Here is a 21,437-nt window from a genome sequence, read left to right on the forward strand (position 1 = left end):
AAGACAATGATTTTTCTCTTTATATACCACTTTTTATAGACTAAAGTCGTCTGACGGTCCGCTATTTCTTGTTCTTATAGCTAATAATATTCCAATTAAATTCTCCATAATTATGACACATAAAATGTGTAAAATTCGAAATTATGTTTTTTTAGCGATCTCTAAGACATGTGTGAGAGTGGAGCGATACACTTAGAAAATTTGCTAATAAAAGTCTTTTGAAAGATTGGCATAATTTCGACCTCATTTATGACAGAGGATTAGTGTTGATAGGATGTCATAGAATGTTTTCTTGCTAACAAATGTCAAAGGTCAAATTTTAGGATTTTTAAGATTCATCAAAATTCAATATGAAGTCAGTTAGAATTGGACCACATGAGGTCTTAAAAAAGTACATATGTATATTCCAAATTTCATATTCTTCAAAACACGTTCCATATTTTAATGGTGCTTTAAATAAAGCTTTTAATTAAAAGCTACAAATTATATCACCTTTGCTAGTTTACGATGTTTGTGATAAAGCTGTAGTTGGTTGTCAGTTCGTAACACGCCACCTATAAACCCAATCGAACAAAAAAAAAACTATAAAACACAAACAACTAAAACAACACCTTAAGAAAAATTTACATAATACTAGTATTAAATTTCAACGGTTTTAAGAGTGTGTAACCGGATAATACAAATGATGGTTAGAACAAGAAATCTGTTTTTTATTTCTTTTGCTGTCTTCTAAAGACTACCAAGTGACAAAATAAACAACTAAAAAACAACAACAACGACAAAATATTAATAAAAATGCGGTGGTGGTTAGCAATTCTTTTTTCATAGTTTTTTTGTCTTTTAATAAATTGTTTATAAAAGCTCACACACACACAGATACAAAATACCGGCATAATACGCACGCATACACTTTTACACGCAAGGTCGTTAAAGGCCGTTTGCATAAAAGACGAGAATGAGAGAACAACTCATACATACATATTAACTGTTGTTTATCACCTTTTTTTCAAAGTAGTTGTAGAGTGGTTCGGTTAGAGAATCCCCATGAAAAATAAAAAAAAAATTGGGGGAAACAGATCAGCAGAAGGGGGCTTAAGAGAGTGTGCTAAAAAGAACATGCGTAACTGTATAAAATACCAATAAAATCAATCATTTTGAAAAACATACAACCAACACCACAACTAAGATAATAATACACTTAGAAAAATATTTTTATATAGTTTTGCACTATTACTACTATTAACAGCCATTTATATTTAAATTTAATTGCTGTGATCACTTTTATAAAGCTAGTCTCTTAAATTATGGGTATTTGTAGCATTAAAATAAAAATATTTATTAAATAATTACATACATAATAATGATTTTATTACAAAGCTTCCTGTACTGGGAGGTGGCTTAAAGGAAATTTATCAGAATTATTGAAATAAATGTCCTTTTGTCATGATATTTTGTAAATCGAATGAAATTGTTTACAAATTTAGATTTGTTGCTTTAGATAGTGGATTAAAGTAAGCTTAATAAAGGATTATGAATGCTTAAAATATGGCTATTACTACTGGGAGATCAAAGGCGATTTACTGGAGTTTAGAGTAAATATCATTAATAGATTTGCATATAAGAGTGTAATTAACTTCAATCAATATCCTGAACAAATTTTAAATAAATTGTAGGTAATAGTATGGATGGTTATATCCGAATAAATAATACACTACAATAATACTAGTCTACTCTATAGTCTAGCCTATAGTCTACTCTATAGTCTAGCCTATAGTCTCGTCTATAGTCTAGTCTATAGTCTAGTCTATAGTCTAGTCTATAGTCTAGTCTATAGTCTAGTCTATAGTCTAGTCTATAGTCTAGTCTATAGTCTAGTCTATAGTCTAGTCTATAGTCTAGTCTATAGTCTAGTCTATAGTCTAGTCTATAGTCTAGTCTATAGTCTAGTCTATAGTCTAGTCTATAGTCTAGTCTATAGTCTAGTCTATAGTCTAGTCTATAGTCTAGTCTATAGTCTAGTCTATAGTCTAGTCTATAGTCTAGTCTATAGTCTAGTCTATAGTCTAGTCTATAGTCTAGTCTATAGTCTAGTCTATAGTCTAGTCTATAGTCTAGTCTATAGTCTAGTCTATAGTCTAGTCTATAGTATAGTCTATAGTCTAGTCTATAGTCTAGTCTATAGTATAGTCTATAGTCTAGTCTATAGTCTAGTCTATAGTCTAGTCTATAGTCTAGGCTATAGTCTAGTCTATAGTCTAGTCTATAGTCTAGTCTATCGTCTAGTCTATAGTCTAGTCTATAGTCTAGTCTTAGTCTAGTCTATAGTCTAGGTCTATAGTCTAGTCTATAGTCTAGTCTATAGTCTAGTCTATAGTCTAGTCTATAGTCTAGTCTATGTCTAGTCTATAGTCTAGTCTATAGTCTAGTCTATAGTCTAGTCTATAGTCTAGTCTATAGTCTAGTCTATAGTCTAGTCTATAGTCTAGTCTATAGTCTAGTCTATAGTCTAGTCTATAGTCTAGTCTATAGTCTAGTCTATAGTCTAGTCTATAGTCTAGGTCTATAGTCTAGTCTATAGTCTAGTCATAGTCTAGGTCTATAGTCTAGTCTATAGTTAGTCTAGTCTAGTCATAGTCTAGTCTATAGTCTAGTCTATAGTCTAGTCTATAGTCTAGTCTATAGTTAGTCTATAGTCTAGTCTATAGTCTAGTCTATAGTCTAGTCTCTAGTCTAGTTAGTCTATAGTCTAGTCTATAGTCTAGTCTATAGTCTAGTCTATAGTCTTAGTCTATAGTCTAGTCTAGTAGTCTATAGTCTAGTCTATAGTATAGTATAGTCTATAGTATAGTCTAGTCTATAGTATAGTCTAGTCTATAGTATAGTCTAGTCTATAGTAATAGTCTAGTCTATAGTATAGTCTAGTATATTGTATAGTTCTAGTCTATAGTCTAGTCATAGTCTAGGCTTATAGTCTAGTCTATAGTCTAGCCTATAGTCTAGTCTATAGTCTAGTCTATAGTCTAGTCTATAGCTAGTCTATAGTCTAGTCTATAGTCTAGTCTATAGCCTAGTCTATAGTCTAGTCTATAGCCTAGTCTATAGTCTAGTCTATAGTAGCTATCGCCTAGTCTATAGTCTAGTCTATAGTCTAGTCTATAGTCTAGTCTATAGTCTAGTCTATAGTCTAGTCTATAGTCTAGTCTTAGTCTAGTCTATAGTCTAGTCTATAGTATAGTCTATAGCCTAGGTCTATAGCCTAGTCTATATTCTAGTCTATAGTCTAGTCTATAGCCTAGTCTATAGTCTAGTCTATAGTCTAGTCTATAGCCTAGTTATAGTCTAGTCTATAGTCTAGTCTATAGTCTAGTCTATAGTCTAGTCTATAGTCTAGTCTATAGTCTAGTCTATAGTCTAGTCTATAGTCTAGTCTATAGCCTAGTCTATAGTCTAGTCTAGTCTAGTCTATAGTCTAGTCTATAGTCTAGTCTAGTATAGTCATAGTCTAGTCATAGTCTAGTCATAGTCTACTCATAGTCTAGTATAGTCTAGTCATAGTCTAGTATAGTCTAGTCATAGTCTAGTCATAGTCTAGTATATAGTCATAGTCTAGTCATAGTCTAGTCATAGTCTAGTCATAGTCTAGTCATAGTCTAGTCATAGTCTAGTCATAGTCTAGTCATAGTCTAGTCATAGTCTAGTCATAGTCTAGTCATAGTCTAGTCATAGTCTAGTCATAGTCTAGTCATAGTCTAGTCTAGTCATAGTCATAGTCTCGTCATAGTCTAGTCATAGTCTAGTCATCGTCTAGTCATAGTCTAGTCATGTCTAGTCATAGGTCTAGTCATAGTCTAGTCATAGTCTAGTCATAGTCTAGTCATAGTATAGTCATAGCTAGTCATAGTCTAGTCATAGTCTAGTCATAGTCTAGTCATAGTCTAGTCATAGTTAGTCATAGTCTAGTCATAGTTCTATTCATAGTCTAGTCATAGTCTAGTCATAGTCTAGTCATAGTCTAGTCATAGTCTAGTCATAGTCTAAGTCATAGTCTAGTCATAGTCTAGTCATAGTCTAGTCATAGTTCTAGTCATAGTCTAGTCATAGTCTAGTCATAGTCTAGTCATAGTTAGTCATAGTCTAGTCATAGTCTAGTCATAGTCTAGTCATAGTCTAGTCATAGTCTAGTCATAGTCTAGTCTAGTCTAGTCATAGTCTAGTCATAGTCTAGTCATAGTCTAGTCATAGTCTAGTCATAGTCTAGTTATAGTCTAGTCATAGTCTAGTCATAGTCTAGTCATAGTCTAGTCATAGTATAGTCATAGTCTAGTCTAGTCTAGTTCATAGTCTGGTCATAGTCTAGTCATAGTCTAGTCATAGTCTAGTCATAGTCTAGTCATAGTCTAGTCATAGTCTAATCATAGTCTAGTCATAGTCTAGTCATAGTCATAGTCTAGTCATAGTCTATGTCATAGTCTAGTCACAGTCTAGTCATAGTCTAGTCATAGTCTAGTCATAGTCTAGTCATGTCTAGTCATAGTCTAGTCATAGTCTAGTCATAGTCTAGTCATAGTCTAGTCATAGTCTAGTCATAGTCTGGTCATAGTCTAGTCATAGTCTAGTCATAGTCTAGTCATAGTCTAGTCATAGTCTAGTCATAGTCTAGTCAAAGTAAAATCATAGTCTAGTCATGAATTGTTGTATTCTTAGTTATAACCATTAATCTATTTATATTTACGAGCATTAAAGAAAAGCACAACCAAACATAGTGTTATTTAGAGTTCCCCAGTTTGAGAACCTCTGCCAATTCTGGCACTAAATACTTGTTGTATATTGCTAGTGTCTTTATTATTTTTATTCGTTTTTTGTTTAATAATCTTAAACAACTGTCGTTTTTTAATTTATTATTTCAACTCTGCTATGAATTTCAACGCTTAATTATGGTTTCACTGTTCAAAGAAAAAAAAATTCACCTGAACAACAACAACAACAGCCTCCAAGCAACCTGCTGCATTTGTTTGTTTGAATTTTTTTATTTAAGTGTTTTTTTTTTTTTTAATTTATATTTTGGTTTATTTGGATCAACAGTCAGGTGCAAACGAAAAATTTGTTTTTTATTTATTTTTTTCAATTCTCAAGTTTAGATCAACTTAGATTTCGCTACAAAGTGTCTGAAAATGCAGTTGTATTACAAATCAATGTCTTTTGGCACAAACCATATTTCTAAGCCAAGTTTTGTTTATGTTTTTTTTTTTTTTTTTTTTTTTTTTGTGGGCAATAGTTTTAGTTTTTACTATAATTTTGACTTGTTGCAGTAATCGATCAACTTTGAGTACTAAATAATATTAAGCTATAAATGTACATACTTTATTTATTATTTTGTTTTATTTTTTTTTTTCATTGTAATAAACAATTTATTAAAGTAACACACAATTATATGTTGTAAATGGAATTATGTTAGGTTTATAAAGAAATTATAAAGTACCCTATAGATATACCAAACTAACAAGAGACAAGACAATGACTAGACTATGACTAGACTATGACTAGACTAGACTAGACTATGCTAGACTATGACTAGACTATGACTAGACTATGACTAGACTATGACTAGACTATGACTAGACTATGACTAGACTATGACTAGACTATGACTAGACTATGACTAGACTATGAATAGACTATGACATACTATGACTAGACTATGACTAGACTATGACTAGACTATGACTAGACTATGACTAGACTATGACTACTATGACTAGACTATGACTAGACTATGACTAGACTATGACTAGACTAACGATGATAGACTATGACTAGACTATGACTAGAACTATGACTAGACATGACTAGACTATGACTAGACTATGACGATAGACATTGACTAGACTATGACTAGACTATGACTAGACTATGACTAGACTATGACTAGACTATGACTTAGACTATGACTAGACTCATGACTAGACTATGACTAGCTATGACATAGACTATGACTAGACTTCTGACTAGACTATGTCTTAAACTATGACTACCACAATGACTAGACTATGGACTAGACTATGTCCTAAACTATGACTATACAAATGACTAGACTATGACTAGACTATGACTAAGGACTATGACTAGACTATGATAGGACTATGGACTAGGACTATTAGACTAGACTATGACTAGACTTATGACTCGACTATGACTAGACTATGACTAGACTATGACTAGACTATGACTAGACTATGACGAGACTATTGCCTAGACTATGACTAGGACTATGACTAGACTATGACTAGACTATGACAGGACATGACACTATGACTACACTATGACTAGACTATGACTAGACTCTGATTAGACTATGTCTAAACTATGACTAGACTATGACTAGACTATGACTAAACTATGACTACACTATGACTACACTATGACTACACCATGACTACACTATGACTAAACCATGACTATGCTATAACTGTAGGGTAATCTTAGAGCCGTTTTTACCCAACTTAAAGACCCTCTTTTCAAATAACATACTTTATTTTTATCGTTTTCATATAAAATCTATTAATTATGAGTTTAGCAGTTGAAAAGCCAAAAACAAAAAAAAAAACGAATAAAAAACTGAAATAAATATTTAACATTATTATTTTAAAAGCATAAATATGCATAATTTAACATACAATTATTATGATTGGAAACAGCTTAAAGATACAAAACTGAAAAAATAAAGATTTGTTTGAATATTTTGCTGTCGTAAGTTGAGGTTTCGGTTTTCGTTCTAAGTTTGTAGATTGTTTTTTTGCTATTTGTTACAGTTTTGATATTCTTTTTTTGTTAAATAAATTGTCGTTGTAATGTAGATCACCTTGTATAATTTAGTATTGAAATATGGCGAGAAAATAATGTAAAAACATGTGATCAGTTAAACCAAAAAAAAAAATATATAAAAAACAAAGTTGCCAAGAAAAAAAATTGCTAATTGTTATAATTTTCATAAATCAGCAGTAATAAATTACAAGTATTTTGGGGTGATAAAAATTTAAATTTGTTTTTATGATCTGAATTATATGGAAAATAGTTTAAAAGGTGTCAAAGCACAAAATAGAGAGAAGGCCAATTTTGAAATTTTTATAAAAAGTAGAACTTCAAATATTTCTTAATGTATGTATATTATCGGAAAAATAGTCTGAAATATGATCGCTTCTCATAGCCACCAGAAGCCGAGAATAAACGGTGATCTGGATTATATTAGTTTGAAAGTGAAAGAGAGTATTTGACCTACTCAACTGAGGTGTGATCTTTCTTAAATTTTCAAAATGTTCCCCCTTTTTTAATCACAAACTAAACAGAAAATTTCCTCTGATAATCATAAATAAAAAAATACAACAGACTTTGCTCTGTTCTATTAAAAATATATTTTTACTAATACAACTTTTTAATTTATTTAACTTAAATTCATTTCCATAAATTACATATTCATGCAAATTTATCAACAAAGTTCAGTAATCTATAAAATGTAGTTTTAAATTTCATTATTTCTAAATAATTATTTATTTTAGTGCGATATTTTTTCTCTTTTTTTTTTTTTTTTTTTTTTGCTTCTATGAAAATCATTTGTAATTTGCATAAATCTTATTAAATCAGGCTTAAAATTGTTCTGTTCATAAAACTCGTTACTCATATGGCAAAACATGCATGCATTAAAGTATCTCTGCATTGCAATTTTATAGTCTAAAGACCACAACTTGAACATAATTTTTATCAACTGTCGGCTATAATGGATTTTCCAAGTTAGGAGAAAAACTAAAATGAAAATTGAACAAAAAAAAAAAACAAACTAAAGAAAGAAGAAACAAATTACAGAGTTACAATTAAATGAAGTGCGTCGAAGGCAGCGCTGCTGTTAAGGCTGTTAAAGATTACTTTTAAATATTGTGATTTACAGTGGAGACCAAAAGTGTGTGGATAACATGCATTATTGTATTATGAACTTTATTTGAGCATTCTTGTTTTCATAATGACATTCATTAGACTAGAGAATAGAAATAGATAGACTAGACTAGCTAGACGATAGACTAGACTATAGACTAGACTATAGACTAGACTATAGGACTAGACTATAGACTAGCTTATGCCTAGACTATAGACTAGACTGATAGACTAGACTATAGACTAAGACTATAGACTAGACTATAATAGACTATAGGCCTAGAAGATAGCTAGGACTATAGACTAAACTATAGACTAGACTAGATAGACTAGATGACTATAGACTAGACTATAGACTAGACTATAGACTAGGACTAAGACTATACTATAGACTAGACTATAGACTAGACTATAGACTAGACTATAGACTAGACTATAGACTAGACTATAGACTAGACTATAGACTAGACTATAGACTAGACTATAGACTAGACTATAGACTAGACTAGACTATAGACTAGACTATAGACTAGACTATAGACTAGACTATAGACTAGACTATAGACTAGACTATAGACTAGACTATAGACTAGACTATAGACTAGACTATAGACTAGACTATAGACTAGACTATAGACTAGACTATAGACTAGACTATAGACTAGACTATAGACTAGACTATAGACTAGATTATAGACTAGACTATAGACTAGACTATAGACTAGACTATAGACTAGACTATAGACTAGACTATAGACTAGACTATAGACTAGACTATAGACTAGATTATAGACTAGACTATAGACTAGACTATAGACTAGACTATAGACTAGACTATAGACTAGACTATAGACTAGACTATAGACTAGACTATAGACTAGACTATAGACTAGACTATAGACTAGACTATAGACTAGACTATAGACTAGACTATAGACTAGACTATAGACTAGACTATAGACTAGACTATAGACTAGACTATAGACTAGACTATAGACTAGACTATAGACTAGACTATAGACTAGACTATAGACTAGACTATAGACTAGACTATAGACTATACTATAAACTAGACTACAGACTAGACTATAGACTAGACTATAGACTAGACTATCGACTAGACTATAGACTAGACTATAGACTAGACTATGGACTAGACTATAGACTAGACTATAGACTAGAATATAGACTAGACTATAGACTAGACTATAGACTAGACTATAGACTAGACTATAGACTAGACTATAGACTAGACTATAGACTAGACTATAGACTAGACTATAGACTAGACTATAGACTAGACTATAGACTAGACTATAGACTAGACTATAGACTAGACTATAGACTAGATTATAGACTAGACTATAGACTAGACTATAGACTAGACTATAGACTAGACTATAGACTAGACTATAGACTAGACTATAGACTAGACTATAGACTAGACTATAGACTAGACTATAGACTAGACTATAGACTAGACTATAGACTAGACTATAGACTAGACTATAGACTAGACTATAGACTAGACTATAGACTAGACTATAGACTAGACTATAGACTAGACTATAGACTAGACTATAGACTAGACTATAGACTAGACTATAGACTAGACTATAGACTAGACTATAGACTAGACTATAGACTAGACTATAGACTAGACTATAGACTAGACTATAGACTATACTATAGACTAGACTAGACTAGACTATAGACTAGACTATAGACTAGACTATAGACTAGACTATAGACTAGACTATAGACTAGACTATAGACTAGACTAGACTAGACTATAGACTAGACTATAGACTAGACTAGACTAGACTATAGACTAGACTATAGACTAGACTATAGACTAGATAGACTAGACTATAGACTAGACTATAGACTAGGACTATAGACTAGACTATAGACTAGACTATAGACTAGACTATAGACTAGACTATAGACTAGACTATAGACTAGACTATAGACTAGACTATAGACTAGACTATAGACTAGACTATAGACTAGACTATAGAACTAGACTATAGACTAGGACTATAGACTAGACTATAGACTGACTATAGACTAGACTATAGACCTAGACTATATACTAGACTATAGACTAGACTATAGACTAGACTATAGACTAGACTATAGACTAGACTAGACTAGACTAAGACTATAGACTAGGACTATAGGACTAGACTATAGACTAGACTATAGACTAGACTAAGACTAGACTATAGACTAGGACTATAGACTAGACTATAGACTAGACTATAGACTAGACTATAGGACTAGGAACTATAGACTAGACTATAGACTAGACTATAGACTAGACTATAGACTAGGACTATAGACTAGACTATAGACTAGACTATAGACTAGACTATAGACTAGACTATAGACTAGACTATAGACTAGACTATAGACTAGACTATAGGACTAGACTATAGACTAGGACTATAGACTAGACTATACTTAGACTAGACTATAGACTAGACTATAGACTAGACTATAGACTAGACTATAGACTAGACTATAGACTAGACTATAGACTAGACTATAGACTAGACTATAGACTAGACTATAGACTAGACTTAGACTAGACTATAGACTAGACTATAGACTAGACTATGACTAGACTATAGACTAGACTATAGACTAGACTAGACTAGACTAGACTAGATATAGACTAGACTATAGACTAGACTATAGACTAGACTATAGACTAGACTATAGACTAGACATAGACTAGACATAGACTGACTATAGACTAGACTATAGACTAGACTAATAGACTAGGACTATAGGACTAGACTATAGACTAGACTATAGACTAGACTATAGACTAGACTATAGACTGGAACTATAGACTAGACTATAGACTAGACTATAGACTAGACTATCGACTAGACTATAGACTAGACTATAGACTAGACTATAGACTAGACTATAGACTAGACTATAGACTAGACTATAGACTAGACTATAGACTAGACTATAGACTAGACTATAGACTAGACTATAGGACTAGACTATGACTAGCTAGACTAGACTATAGACTAGACTATAGACTAGACTATAGACTAGACTATAGACTAGACTATAGACTAGACTATAGACTAGACTATAGACTAGACTATAGAACTAGACTATAGACCTAGACTATAGACTAGACTATAGACTAGACTATAGACTAGACTATAGACTAGACTATAGAGTAGACTATAGACTAGACTATAGACTAGACTATAGACTAGACTATAAGTCTAGACTATAGACTAGACTATAGACTAGACTATAGACTAGACTATAGACTAGACTATAGACTAGACTATAGACTACACTATAGACTACACTATAGACTACACTATAGAATACACTATAGACTACACTATAGGACTACACTATAGACTACACTATAAGACTAGACTATAGACTAGACTATAGACTACACTATAGACTACACTATAGACTAGACTAGACTAGACTATAGACTAGACTATAGACTAGACTATAGACTAGACTATAGACTAGACTATAGACTAGACTATAGATTAGACTATAGACTAGACTATAGACTAGACTATAGACTAGACTATAAAATAGACTATAGACTAGACTATAGACAAGACTATAGACTAGACTATAGACTAGACTATAGACTAGACTATAGACTAGACTATAGACTAGACTATAGACTAGACTATAGACTAGACTATAGACTAGACTATAGACTAGACTATAGACTAGACTATAGACTAGACTATAGACTAGACTATAGACTAGACTATAGACTAGACTATAGACTATAGACTAGACTATAGACTAGACTATAGACTAGACTATAGACTAGACTATAGACTAGACTATAGACTAGACTGACTAGACTATAGACTAGACTATAGACTAGACTATAGACTAGACTATAGACTAGACTATAGACTAGACTATAGACTAGACTATAGACTAGACTATAGACTAGACTATAGACTAGACTATAGACTAGACTATAGACTAGACTATAGACTAGACTATAGACTAGACTATAGACTAGACTATAGACTAGACTATAGACTAGACTATAGACTAGACTATAGACTAGACTATAGACTAGACTATAGACTAGACTATAGACTAGACTATAGACTAGACTATAGACTAGACTATATGACTAGACTATAGACAGACTATAGACTAGACTATAGACTAGACTATAGACTAGACTATAGACTAGACTATAGACTAGACTATAGACTAGACTATAGACTAGACTATAGACTAGGACTAGACTAGACTATAGACTAGACTATAGACTAGACTATAGACTAGACTATGACTTGACTATAGACTAGACTATAGACTAGGACTATAGACTAGACTATAGACTAGACTATAGACTAGACTATATAGACTATAGACTAGACTATAGACTAGACTATAGACTAGACTATAGACTGCTATAGACTAGACTATAGACTAGACTATAGACTAGACTATAGACTAGCTATAGAGTAGACTATAAAATAGTAGTAGACTATAAAATAGATATAGACTAGATATAGACAAGACTATAGACTAGACTATAGACTAGACTATAGACTAGACTAGACTATAGACTAGACTATAGACTATACTATAGACTATACTATAGACTACTAGACTACATAGTCTAGACTATAGACTAGACTATAGACTAGACTATAGACTAGACTATAGACTAGACTATAGACTAGACTATAGACTAGACTATAGACTAGACTATAGACTAGACTATAGACTAGACTATAGACTAGACTATATACTACACAACTGTCAACTCACTTTTCCTTAACACTGTATTATTTTTTCGATTATTTTTAACCCAACATTAAGTGTTGTAGTTTATTATAATGTTTCTATTTTTCAAAACTGTTTTTTTTTTGCCAAAATATTATTGCAAAATATTTCTCTAACGTAATTTTTTCAAGTTAATTTATAGATTTATTATTTATTTACTCTTTAAGATTTCAGTAGTTACTGAAATCGAAACAAAAAATAAATTATTTATAAAAATAAAATATACAATTATTTAAGCTAAACTAGGAATTAAGAACTAAGACGAAAAGTAAAACCAATGAAGAAATATTAAATTTTGTTTATTAAAATTGGGAATGGGAATTTATGATAAAGTTAAAGCTTTAACCAAATTTATAAGAATAAAAAGCTTACGGGCTGAATTGGTGTGATACAAGTATTGAAAATATGAAATTGGTATTACATTTGCAGCAAACTTTGATGTTTAGTTTAATTGAAATTGATATTATTTAGTTTAATGAATCTGTTTTATTTATATATGTTGTTTTTCTATTTTCTTTACAGAATGGATTCGTAAAGTGCCATCAGGAAAGTTGTCCGCCTATTGATGATTGTTATTTATTGGAAAAGAAAACCTCTGATACGTGTTGCAATAAATGCAAAGGTAAGTGAAGTACTCAAAGGATATCTTTTTCCTTACGAGGAAAAGTTAAAACATGCAAAAACATACTTTTCAAAAAAGCCGATTAAAAGCCGACATTTTTAGAATAAAAAGACCTCAGCAGTTTCAGAAGACAGTCCCGGGCTAGTTATTTAACCTAATACGTAGGGTCTCCAGAAGCTAGCCAATGGGTCACTAGGTTTATTAACTTGGTCATGTCATAGGAGAAAGCCAATTGAATCTTTTGACACAGTAACCACACTGAACTTCGACTGCAAATAGACAACTGGCTCTGCCTTAGTCAACGACATTACCAAAAAAAGTTTAAAATGTCGCCTCTCCCCTTTACCGTGTGTATAGTAATGTACCAACTACTTTCGCTCTCAGTTTCCTACGAGAAAAGGCCTTAAACTGCCTTTGCTCAGATTACGATGAATGTTCTCAGTGACGAATATCCTAATATATACAAGTTAAGGTTAACCCTATGGTCAAACACTATTAACGTCAACGAAAACTCACGGACAATACCTATCGACAACATCCACTCATTTATTTACTTGAAGGCAACGTTGACCAATTGGTTTAGAGAAAATAGGTGTGATCAGAAATCACTACGGGACCTACGGGCTGATTGTGGGATACAATCTCAATTTGTTGTTAGTTGATAGGGATCCAAAGCATATATATATGGTTGCCGTTAGCTGATCGGGATCTATAGAGAAATACAACCAACAGACCTCTACAGAACCGAACATTAGATACCTCCGTTTAGAAGCAAAAACTTAATTACGATGTTAGTCTTAACTTGTTCTTCGCTTACAATTGGATACTCACTCAATTCCTTATAATACAACTAAAGATCCTTAAAAAATATATTTTTTCTCGTATATTTGTAGGTTGCATTTTTCGTGGCATCCCCTATGCCAGTGGCTCGGAATGGACGGACCCCGAAGACCCGTGTAAATCATACAAATGCGTTGGCAGTGTTGTTACCGAAACAATAATGAAATGCTATACGCAGTGTGATGACAGTCAATTGACAAAACCAAAACCGGGAGAATGTTGTCCAACATGTCAAGGTAAGTAAAAGAAGAATCAGATTTATTTCAAAAGCTTGCAAAATGGTGAAACAGTTTATATTAAATTTCTTACACCTCGATATCGATAGAAAATTACTTTATAGGAAAATAACAACTTCTCTGGGTTCCTTTAGAAAACTTGTGCAAAGTATGAATCGAAAGTTCTTAAGGACGATTGCTTGATTCCTTATGATAACCAAACTCGGTCACAAAACTTAGTGCCACCATAATATCTTAGTTGTTGTCTTTGATCATTATACATATAGAACAATTGTGATATTATTTTATTTTCCTTAAATTAAGGCAATTGTATATTGTCTAACATTATTAATATCATGTTTGAACATGTAGCAACTTGTTGTGGTTTTGTTCAAACAAAACCAAAAAAAAAAAAAAAAACAACAACAGTAAAAACTACAACCAACTGAACATAAGAACTACTGTTCTCTATCCCACATAACATGTCTTATTCTCATATTAATTTTCATTGATGTTTAAATAAATATATCATACAGTGTAGGATATTGCATCGACTTTATAATACTCTACTATGACAAAAATGTATCTTCAAAAGTAGACTTTCAAAACGTTTTTCGAAAGTGGACCTTATTTGGGAGCTATGGCCAATTGATCTTCTTTTTAACTTCGTACTAAGATTTCTCAATCTAATTTATATCTAAAGGATGAATTATAAAAGATGGATACAAGTTGTGTAACTGATTTTCGGAAGCCTGTCTGATGTAGACATCTAAAACAAAATGTTCAAGTTTCAAAATCGTCTCCGAATTCAGAATATTTATATAATTTTAGTTGTTGATGGAACAAATATTCTACCCCCACCTTATATATGTAGTGGTGTAGGGTATAAACATATCAACAATTAAAAAAACTATATAAAAAAACAAAAATAAACATTTTTTTTGTGTGGTCCCTGAAATAAGAAGGCCTGTTGCTGTTTAAACAAACACAACCTAAAAAAATACGAGAACAAAAGAAACTTAAGAACAATGAAATCGTGATTTCACCATTGAATGCAACATGATTGAAAACATGACTTTTTTTGTTGTTGTTATTGCTGTCTTATTATCCCTTTTTTTTTAAGAGAGACTTATAATTAACTTAACAACATCAACAAACATGGACGAAAAAATCACAGCAGACATAATATGTTGCTGACTTATTTACTGTTTCCTTGCCGCCTGCAATATTTTGTTTACTTTAATACCCTACCCGGTAATCGGTATTTAAATTAGTTTTACTGTTTACAACATAGACCTTTTAGTAATTAGATTTAGGTACTCGTAAGTGAACTAGTTCGAAAAAGCTCTGATGCTGACGAAGAGTAAGTGTTTACACTCTCTTCAGAGGATATGGTGAGTTCCCACTTAGGGTCATAGTAGACTACATTATAGTATATAGGTTGGTCTCTACCTTACTTGCAAAATGTTGCTGCAAACCCTTCTCTAGAGATCTATGAATGTTTAGAAACTTAATTTTCTGATCGCAGATCCAAGAATTTTCCAATCAGTGTTCTAAAGGATATGATATCTGGTAATAATATTTAGATCTAATTTTCAACGAAAGCCTGACAACGACATAGCAAGTGTTCCACTATTTCACTGTCCCCTTTACATGTTCCAATTTCTTCTGAATACGTTCGGCCATTATTTATTTATTCTGATGAGATCTCTTTTCCTTCATTCTTTGGAATCAATTCATAGGATTTTTGCGGTCCATCCCAAGGTTCCATTACTACAAGTGGCCACATGAGATTCTCTCACTGATGATTTTGATATCCAACTCGTTGCATCGAACGATTTCGCACACGTCAGGTTAACTTCCGTAACTTCCCTACTCCTTATGACATTCCCAATTATCTCCAAGTGCCCTGGTTCATAAGATGCTTCGAACAGTTTAACTTCCTCAAGTTCCCTTCCCTTTATTCACACTTGCATTGCCGATTTTAACCGAGCAAATTGGGATCTATCGGCTATGGCTCTCTTACAGTTCAATACGTTCTTAGTTTTAACCTTATCAACTGATTTCGCCTTAATTTTCCGAAATTATGTTAACCTCTATTGGTGCTACATTCAATTGAGAGAGAGAGCACAGACATCCTTCTGGATGTTTAAATAGAAGGTGGTCAATCTCTGCTCTTATATTTATTCCGCTTGACCACGATCTCCTATCTGGAATCATAATGACCACGATTTCTTATCTAAGTTCAAATATCGAAATGCTTTACGTAAACGCCTATCTTTCAGAACTGGGTGAACTAGAGACAACTCACCACTGCCCACTTATGATCCCCTATCCTTAATCTACTCATGCTATCCATCTCTGACCATGACACTGTTGCGTTACTTCCGAGATGCATAAGCATCGCATTAGTTCACGCAGTTGAAATGGAACAGCAACAGCACCTATAGAGAGAGAGAGCACGGACATCTTTCTGGATTATCGAGGGTGGTGTATCTCTGCTCTTATATTTATTCCGCTTGACCACGAACTCCTATCTGAAATCATAATGACCACGATTTGTTATCTAAGCTCAAATATCGGAATGCTTTACGTAAACGCCTATCTTTCAGAACTGGGTGAACTAGAGACGACTCACCTCTGCCCACTTATGATCCCCTATCCTTGATCTACTCATGTTATTTCAGCTCTGACCATTGCAGCGTTACGTTACTTCCGAGATACATAATCATCACATTCGTTCACGCAGTTGGAATGGAACAGCACCTATAGACATAATCAGTAGATCGAAATACAAATCCATTAATTGAACCAAAGACAAGTTCTTACTCTTAGGGAACAACCCACTGTGCTATGTCTGGTGTGAACAGCGCAACTCCTCAACATACCCTGACAAAGAAGGAAACTTCAATGACGAAATCTGAGTAAGATACCGCACATTCATCACCATTCAACCCAGAACACATATTTAGCCCCACAGTTAGTTTTTGGAACAATATCTGTTGTCTTTTTTATGCCACAGTATCGAACTTATCCCCAATTATAGACCTCATCGTGAAACCAACATTATCTTCCCGCGAGGTCAACTAAGGGATATCACCAATAACCGGCACAAGACAAAACTTTGTCCTGCGGTTCACCGGTTCCAGATAAGTTAGGTGCTCTTGTTCTACCGCGAGTCAAGTAATTCTAGGGAATAGCATAAGGTCCATGCGTTGCCAAATGTTCCATATATGAAGAAAGTTAATTTCGACCAAAGGCCATTTAAACAGGACACATTTTCAAGAGAATCAAAAATGTAACATACACCATAGTTATGAGCAATTATATCCAGTAAAGAGTTCCAATTTCAGAAGTCCTAAAGAATGATTCCAAAATACTTTTGTTTTGCACTTTTAAAGTGTGGAATCTCGCTAAATATATACAAATTAAAGTTTCTGTAAGGGAGATCTTTAGTCCTAATTGTATGCGTAGCTCTTACTCTCACTTTCTGCGAGAAATTATGTAATTTCGAAAGCATGACAAATCACTACACAAACATATATGTATATCTCAAAGTGAAACCTTAAGCGCTATACTTACTCTTGTGAAGAGTTCTAGAAGCTTTTTTTTCTCTATTACTATTCACTATTTCAGGGCTTTTTTTAATACCGATCTCTAATTAAGAACTGATCTTTCAATTCGTCTTAAAAACATTTTATTTCTACAAACCTTATCTTAAGTTTCTTTTATTTAACATTTTCTTATTTCTCTTTTATGCTCAAAAACAAACAAACAAAAAGGTTGCAAGATCAATGGACAAATAGTTTTGGAAGGCCAAGAGGTTGTCGCCTCAATCGATGATCGTTGTTTGGTGTGTCAATGTACGGGTAATCAATTAACGTGCGCCAAAAAAACATGTCCTGTTTTACAATGTCCCATTTCGAAACAGAAACTACTACCCAACGAATGCTGTCCACGTTGTATGGAACAAAGAGAATTTATGCCACTACCAGGTGAGAATGATAATGATTAACTATAAATATAATAATGATATTGAAATGATAAGTTAAAAACTTTTTTATCCTCATCATCCTTCCTAATTACCATTTTTCTACTCTTTGTAGGAAAATGCATTTTTAATCACAAAATTTTCAATGACAAAATCCAATTTATGCCCGATCGCTGCACGAATTGTACTTGCACCAATGGCACTAGTATATGTGAGCGTAAAACCTGCCCTATACTGGAATGCTCGCCAGAGTATCAAGAAATGGATGGTTGCTGTCCACGCTGTATAATATCCGAGGTACGCAGTGAATGCATTTCGAATGGTATTAGTTATCAAAATAATGAAACCTGGAATTTGGGACCGTGTCGTTCGTGTCGTTGTACAGCGGGTAATATACGCTGTTCGGAGATGCGTTTGTCCGGCCATAAAGTGTCGTTCGAATGAGGAGTAAAGGTATTGCCGGGTGAATGTTGTCCCAAGTGTATAGAGACCGCTGGCACTTGTACCGTTTTCGGTGATCCTCATTTCAAAACGTTTGATGGTAAATTTTATAGTTTCCAAGGTTCCTGTAAATATCTGCTAGCTTCCGATTGTCGTGATCATACGTTTTCGATACGTTTGACTAATGATGGACGTGGTACGAATACCTCGTCTTGGACTAAAACGGTTACTTTGAAAATGCGTGGTATACGAGTAAATTTGGGCCAAAGATGAGAGTTAAGGTAAATGGTAGTCGAGTGGTTTTGCCCTATAGCCAGGGAGCCATTACTAGCATAGAACGTTTAAAGGAGAGCATAATATTGAAAACAGAGCTGGGCTTGAGTATAGAATGGGATGGCAATAATTATTTGCAAATCATGGCCCCCTCTTCCTATAAACGTAGACTATGTGGCTTGTGTGGCAATTATAATGGTTTGGCCCGTGATGATCTCACCAGTCGTGATGGTGTTAATCACACTGAGGTATGGCGTTTTGCCAATTCCTGGAAAGTTGGCGGGTCCCAAGGCCTGTTCACGTAAAAAAGAGAACATAGCTGTACAACCCATCTGCAAACAGAGAAAAACCAATGCCTTGTGTCGACCCCTGCGCATAGCCGAAGTATTTGGCAATTGTAATGATCGTTTAAATCCCAACAACTATATCGATTCCTGTAAAATGGATGTTTGCGAGTGTCCGGATGGCATGTGTCATTGCGATAGTTTTGCCGCCTATGCCCGCGAATGCCAACGTTTGGGTGTCACTTTACCTGATTGGCGTTCTTCTACCATGTGTCCGTATGGTATGTGGAAAAGAGATTTTAATACCACACTTTATCTCCTGCAGGATAATCCCTACTATGGTGACTTGAGTTTTCTACGCAAACCCCTGGCTAACCAGAGAGGTGCGCGTAAGCACAAGAAAGCTCAACATAATTACAATGAAATCCAAAGGAATTTCATGACAAACATGTACCGAAAGTTCTATTAACATCGAAGACTCCAGAGCGTACACCACTACCATTGCATTGAGCGGCAAAGCGAGAGAGAGATACGCAGATAAACTAGGTGTAAGCGTTTTCCGTTGGGAAAGAAGAGAAAAAAAGCGTTACGGTTTTGTTAACTATACTCTATTGTAATAATTTAAAATTTAAAAGAAAATAGCTATAGATCAAATTTTATAACAATTTTCTCTTGCTATTATTAAGGAGCAAAGAAATGGCTTAATTTAATACTCTTAAGTTCTCTCAATGCTGCTAAACAAAGAAGACTCTCTTTCGTTTGTTAATAGCGCTCTGGTGTGATTAAAAGAAACTTATTAAAATCCAGAGAGCCTCTTTTTAAAACTATAAAGCAGAGGTAGGCAAAGACTTCTCAAAATGTATGTTTATGACTATCGCTGCTTAAAGAGAGAGAGAGAGAGTGTATACGTGTTTCGAATAACAAACATTCTACTTCATTAAGAGATGAAATTTGATGAAACAGCGATAGACAAAAAGTTCTCATAAAGCTCTCTTGCAGTCAGAGAGCAAATTTGCTTTACTCTCTGCCTATCATTGCTTTAAATGTTAAAAATTGCAAAGTCATTACTTTTCTCTTAAATATTAAAACCCCAAAAAAGAGAAATATTATTTTTTTTATTGTAATAACCCGATTATTAAGAGCATATTGCTTTTGTGTATATTTCTTTTTTTATATAATTTTATTTTAATTTTTTTTGTTTAGCTTTTAATTATTTAGGTTTTTTTTGTAGAAAATATTTTGTTTTCTTTTGTATACATATTTTTCCTGAAATGGCTCTTATTTCATAAACAACATTCTAAATGTGATTCTAGCTTTAAAAAAAGAACTTAAAAAAAGCTTTTTGTAACAAAAGCTTATTTAAAAGCTTTTTTCAAAGGGCTCTTAAGCTACTATCTAATTAAAAAAACTTATTCATTGTTTTCAAACTGCTCTCTTCCATGATCTTTAACTAACTATCTTAACTCGGCTACTCTTCACCACCATTCGATCATTATTAACACCAAAGCTTTTGTAAAGCTTTGCACCACTATTCCTAAAATAAGAGCCATTCAATTTCATTGAATAAATTTAAATTATTTCTAAATTTGAAAAAAATTTCGTAATAAAAGAAATTAAACCTAAAATAGATCTCAATTATATTAAAAATATTATTTTTATTATTATTTTTTTTTTTTTAATTTTAATTATATTTTAGTTATTGCATTAGTTTTCTAATTATAAACAAAACGCATGCAAAAACAACCATTCATTAAACATTCCATTTACATATACATAGAACAATTTAAATAGAAATATTTCACAAAATTAAAGATCAAAATTATAGGCAATTTAAAAGAGCTTTTATATGAATATGAAAAAAAGCTTTCAATAGATTCGTTTAAGAAAAGTCGACTAGTAAGTTTAAAAATTTAAAAGCTTTTTAATAGAGTAACCCAATATAAACTATGCTTTGTAAAGCAGATATTCGCAGTTTAAAAGCCTTAAAATGCAGCTAAATTAACTTAAGATAAGCTAGAGAA

The 21,437-nt window shown here is 32.8% G+C and overlaps 1 protein-coding gene across 1 annotated transcript; it reads left to right on the plus strand.

The window, feature by feature from the left end:
- Nucleotides 1–13,272: 13,272 nt before the first annotated feature.
- Nucleotides 13,273–20,104, plus strand: LOC119614998 (BMP-binding endothelial regulator protein-like; the record flags this gene model as incomplete). Its single annotated transcript, XM_037971084.1, is given in 9 exon segments — nucleotides 13,273–13,372; nucleotides 14,266–14,448; nucleotides 18,210–18,422; nucleotides 18,534–18,832; nucleotides 18,834–18,864; nucleotides 18,867–19,127; nucleotides 19,130–19,413; nucleotides 19,415–19,841; nucleotides 19,844–20,104. Coding segments are annotated over 9 exon segments (1,881 nt in total), but the record flags the coding sequence as incomplete, so codon positions are not given.
- Between the last annotated feature and the right edge of the window lie 1,333 nt (nucleotides 20,105–21,437).

This window comes from Lucilia sericata, unplaced genomic scaffold (assembly GCF_015586225.1).
Source record: "Lucilia sericata isolate MDLA Ls3-8-SP2 unplaced genomic scaffold, ASM1558622v1 Contig003871F_arrow, whole genome shotgun sequence".
Lineage (NCBI taxonomy): Eukaryota > Metazoa > Arthropoda > Insecta > Diptera > Calliphoridae > Lucilia > Lucilia sericata.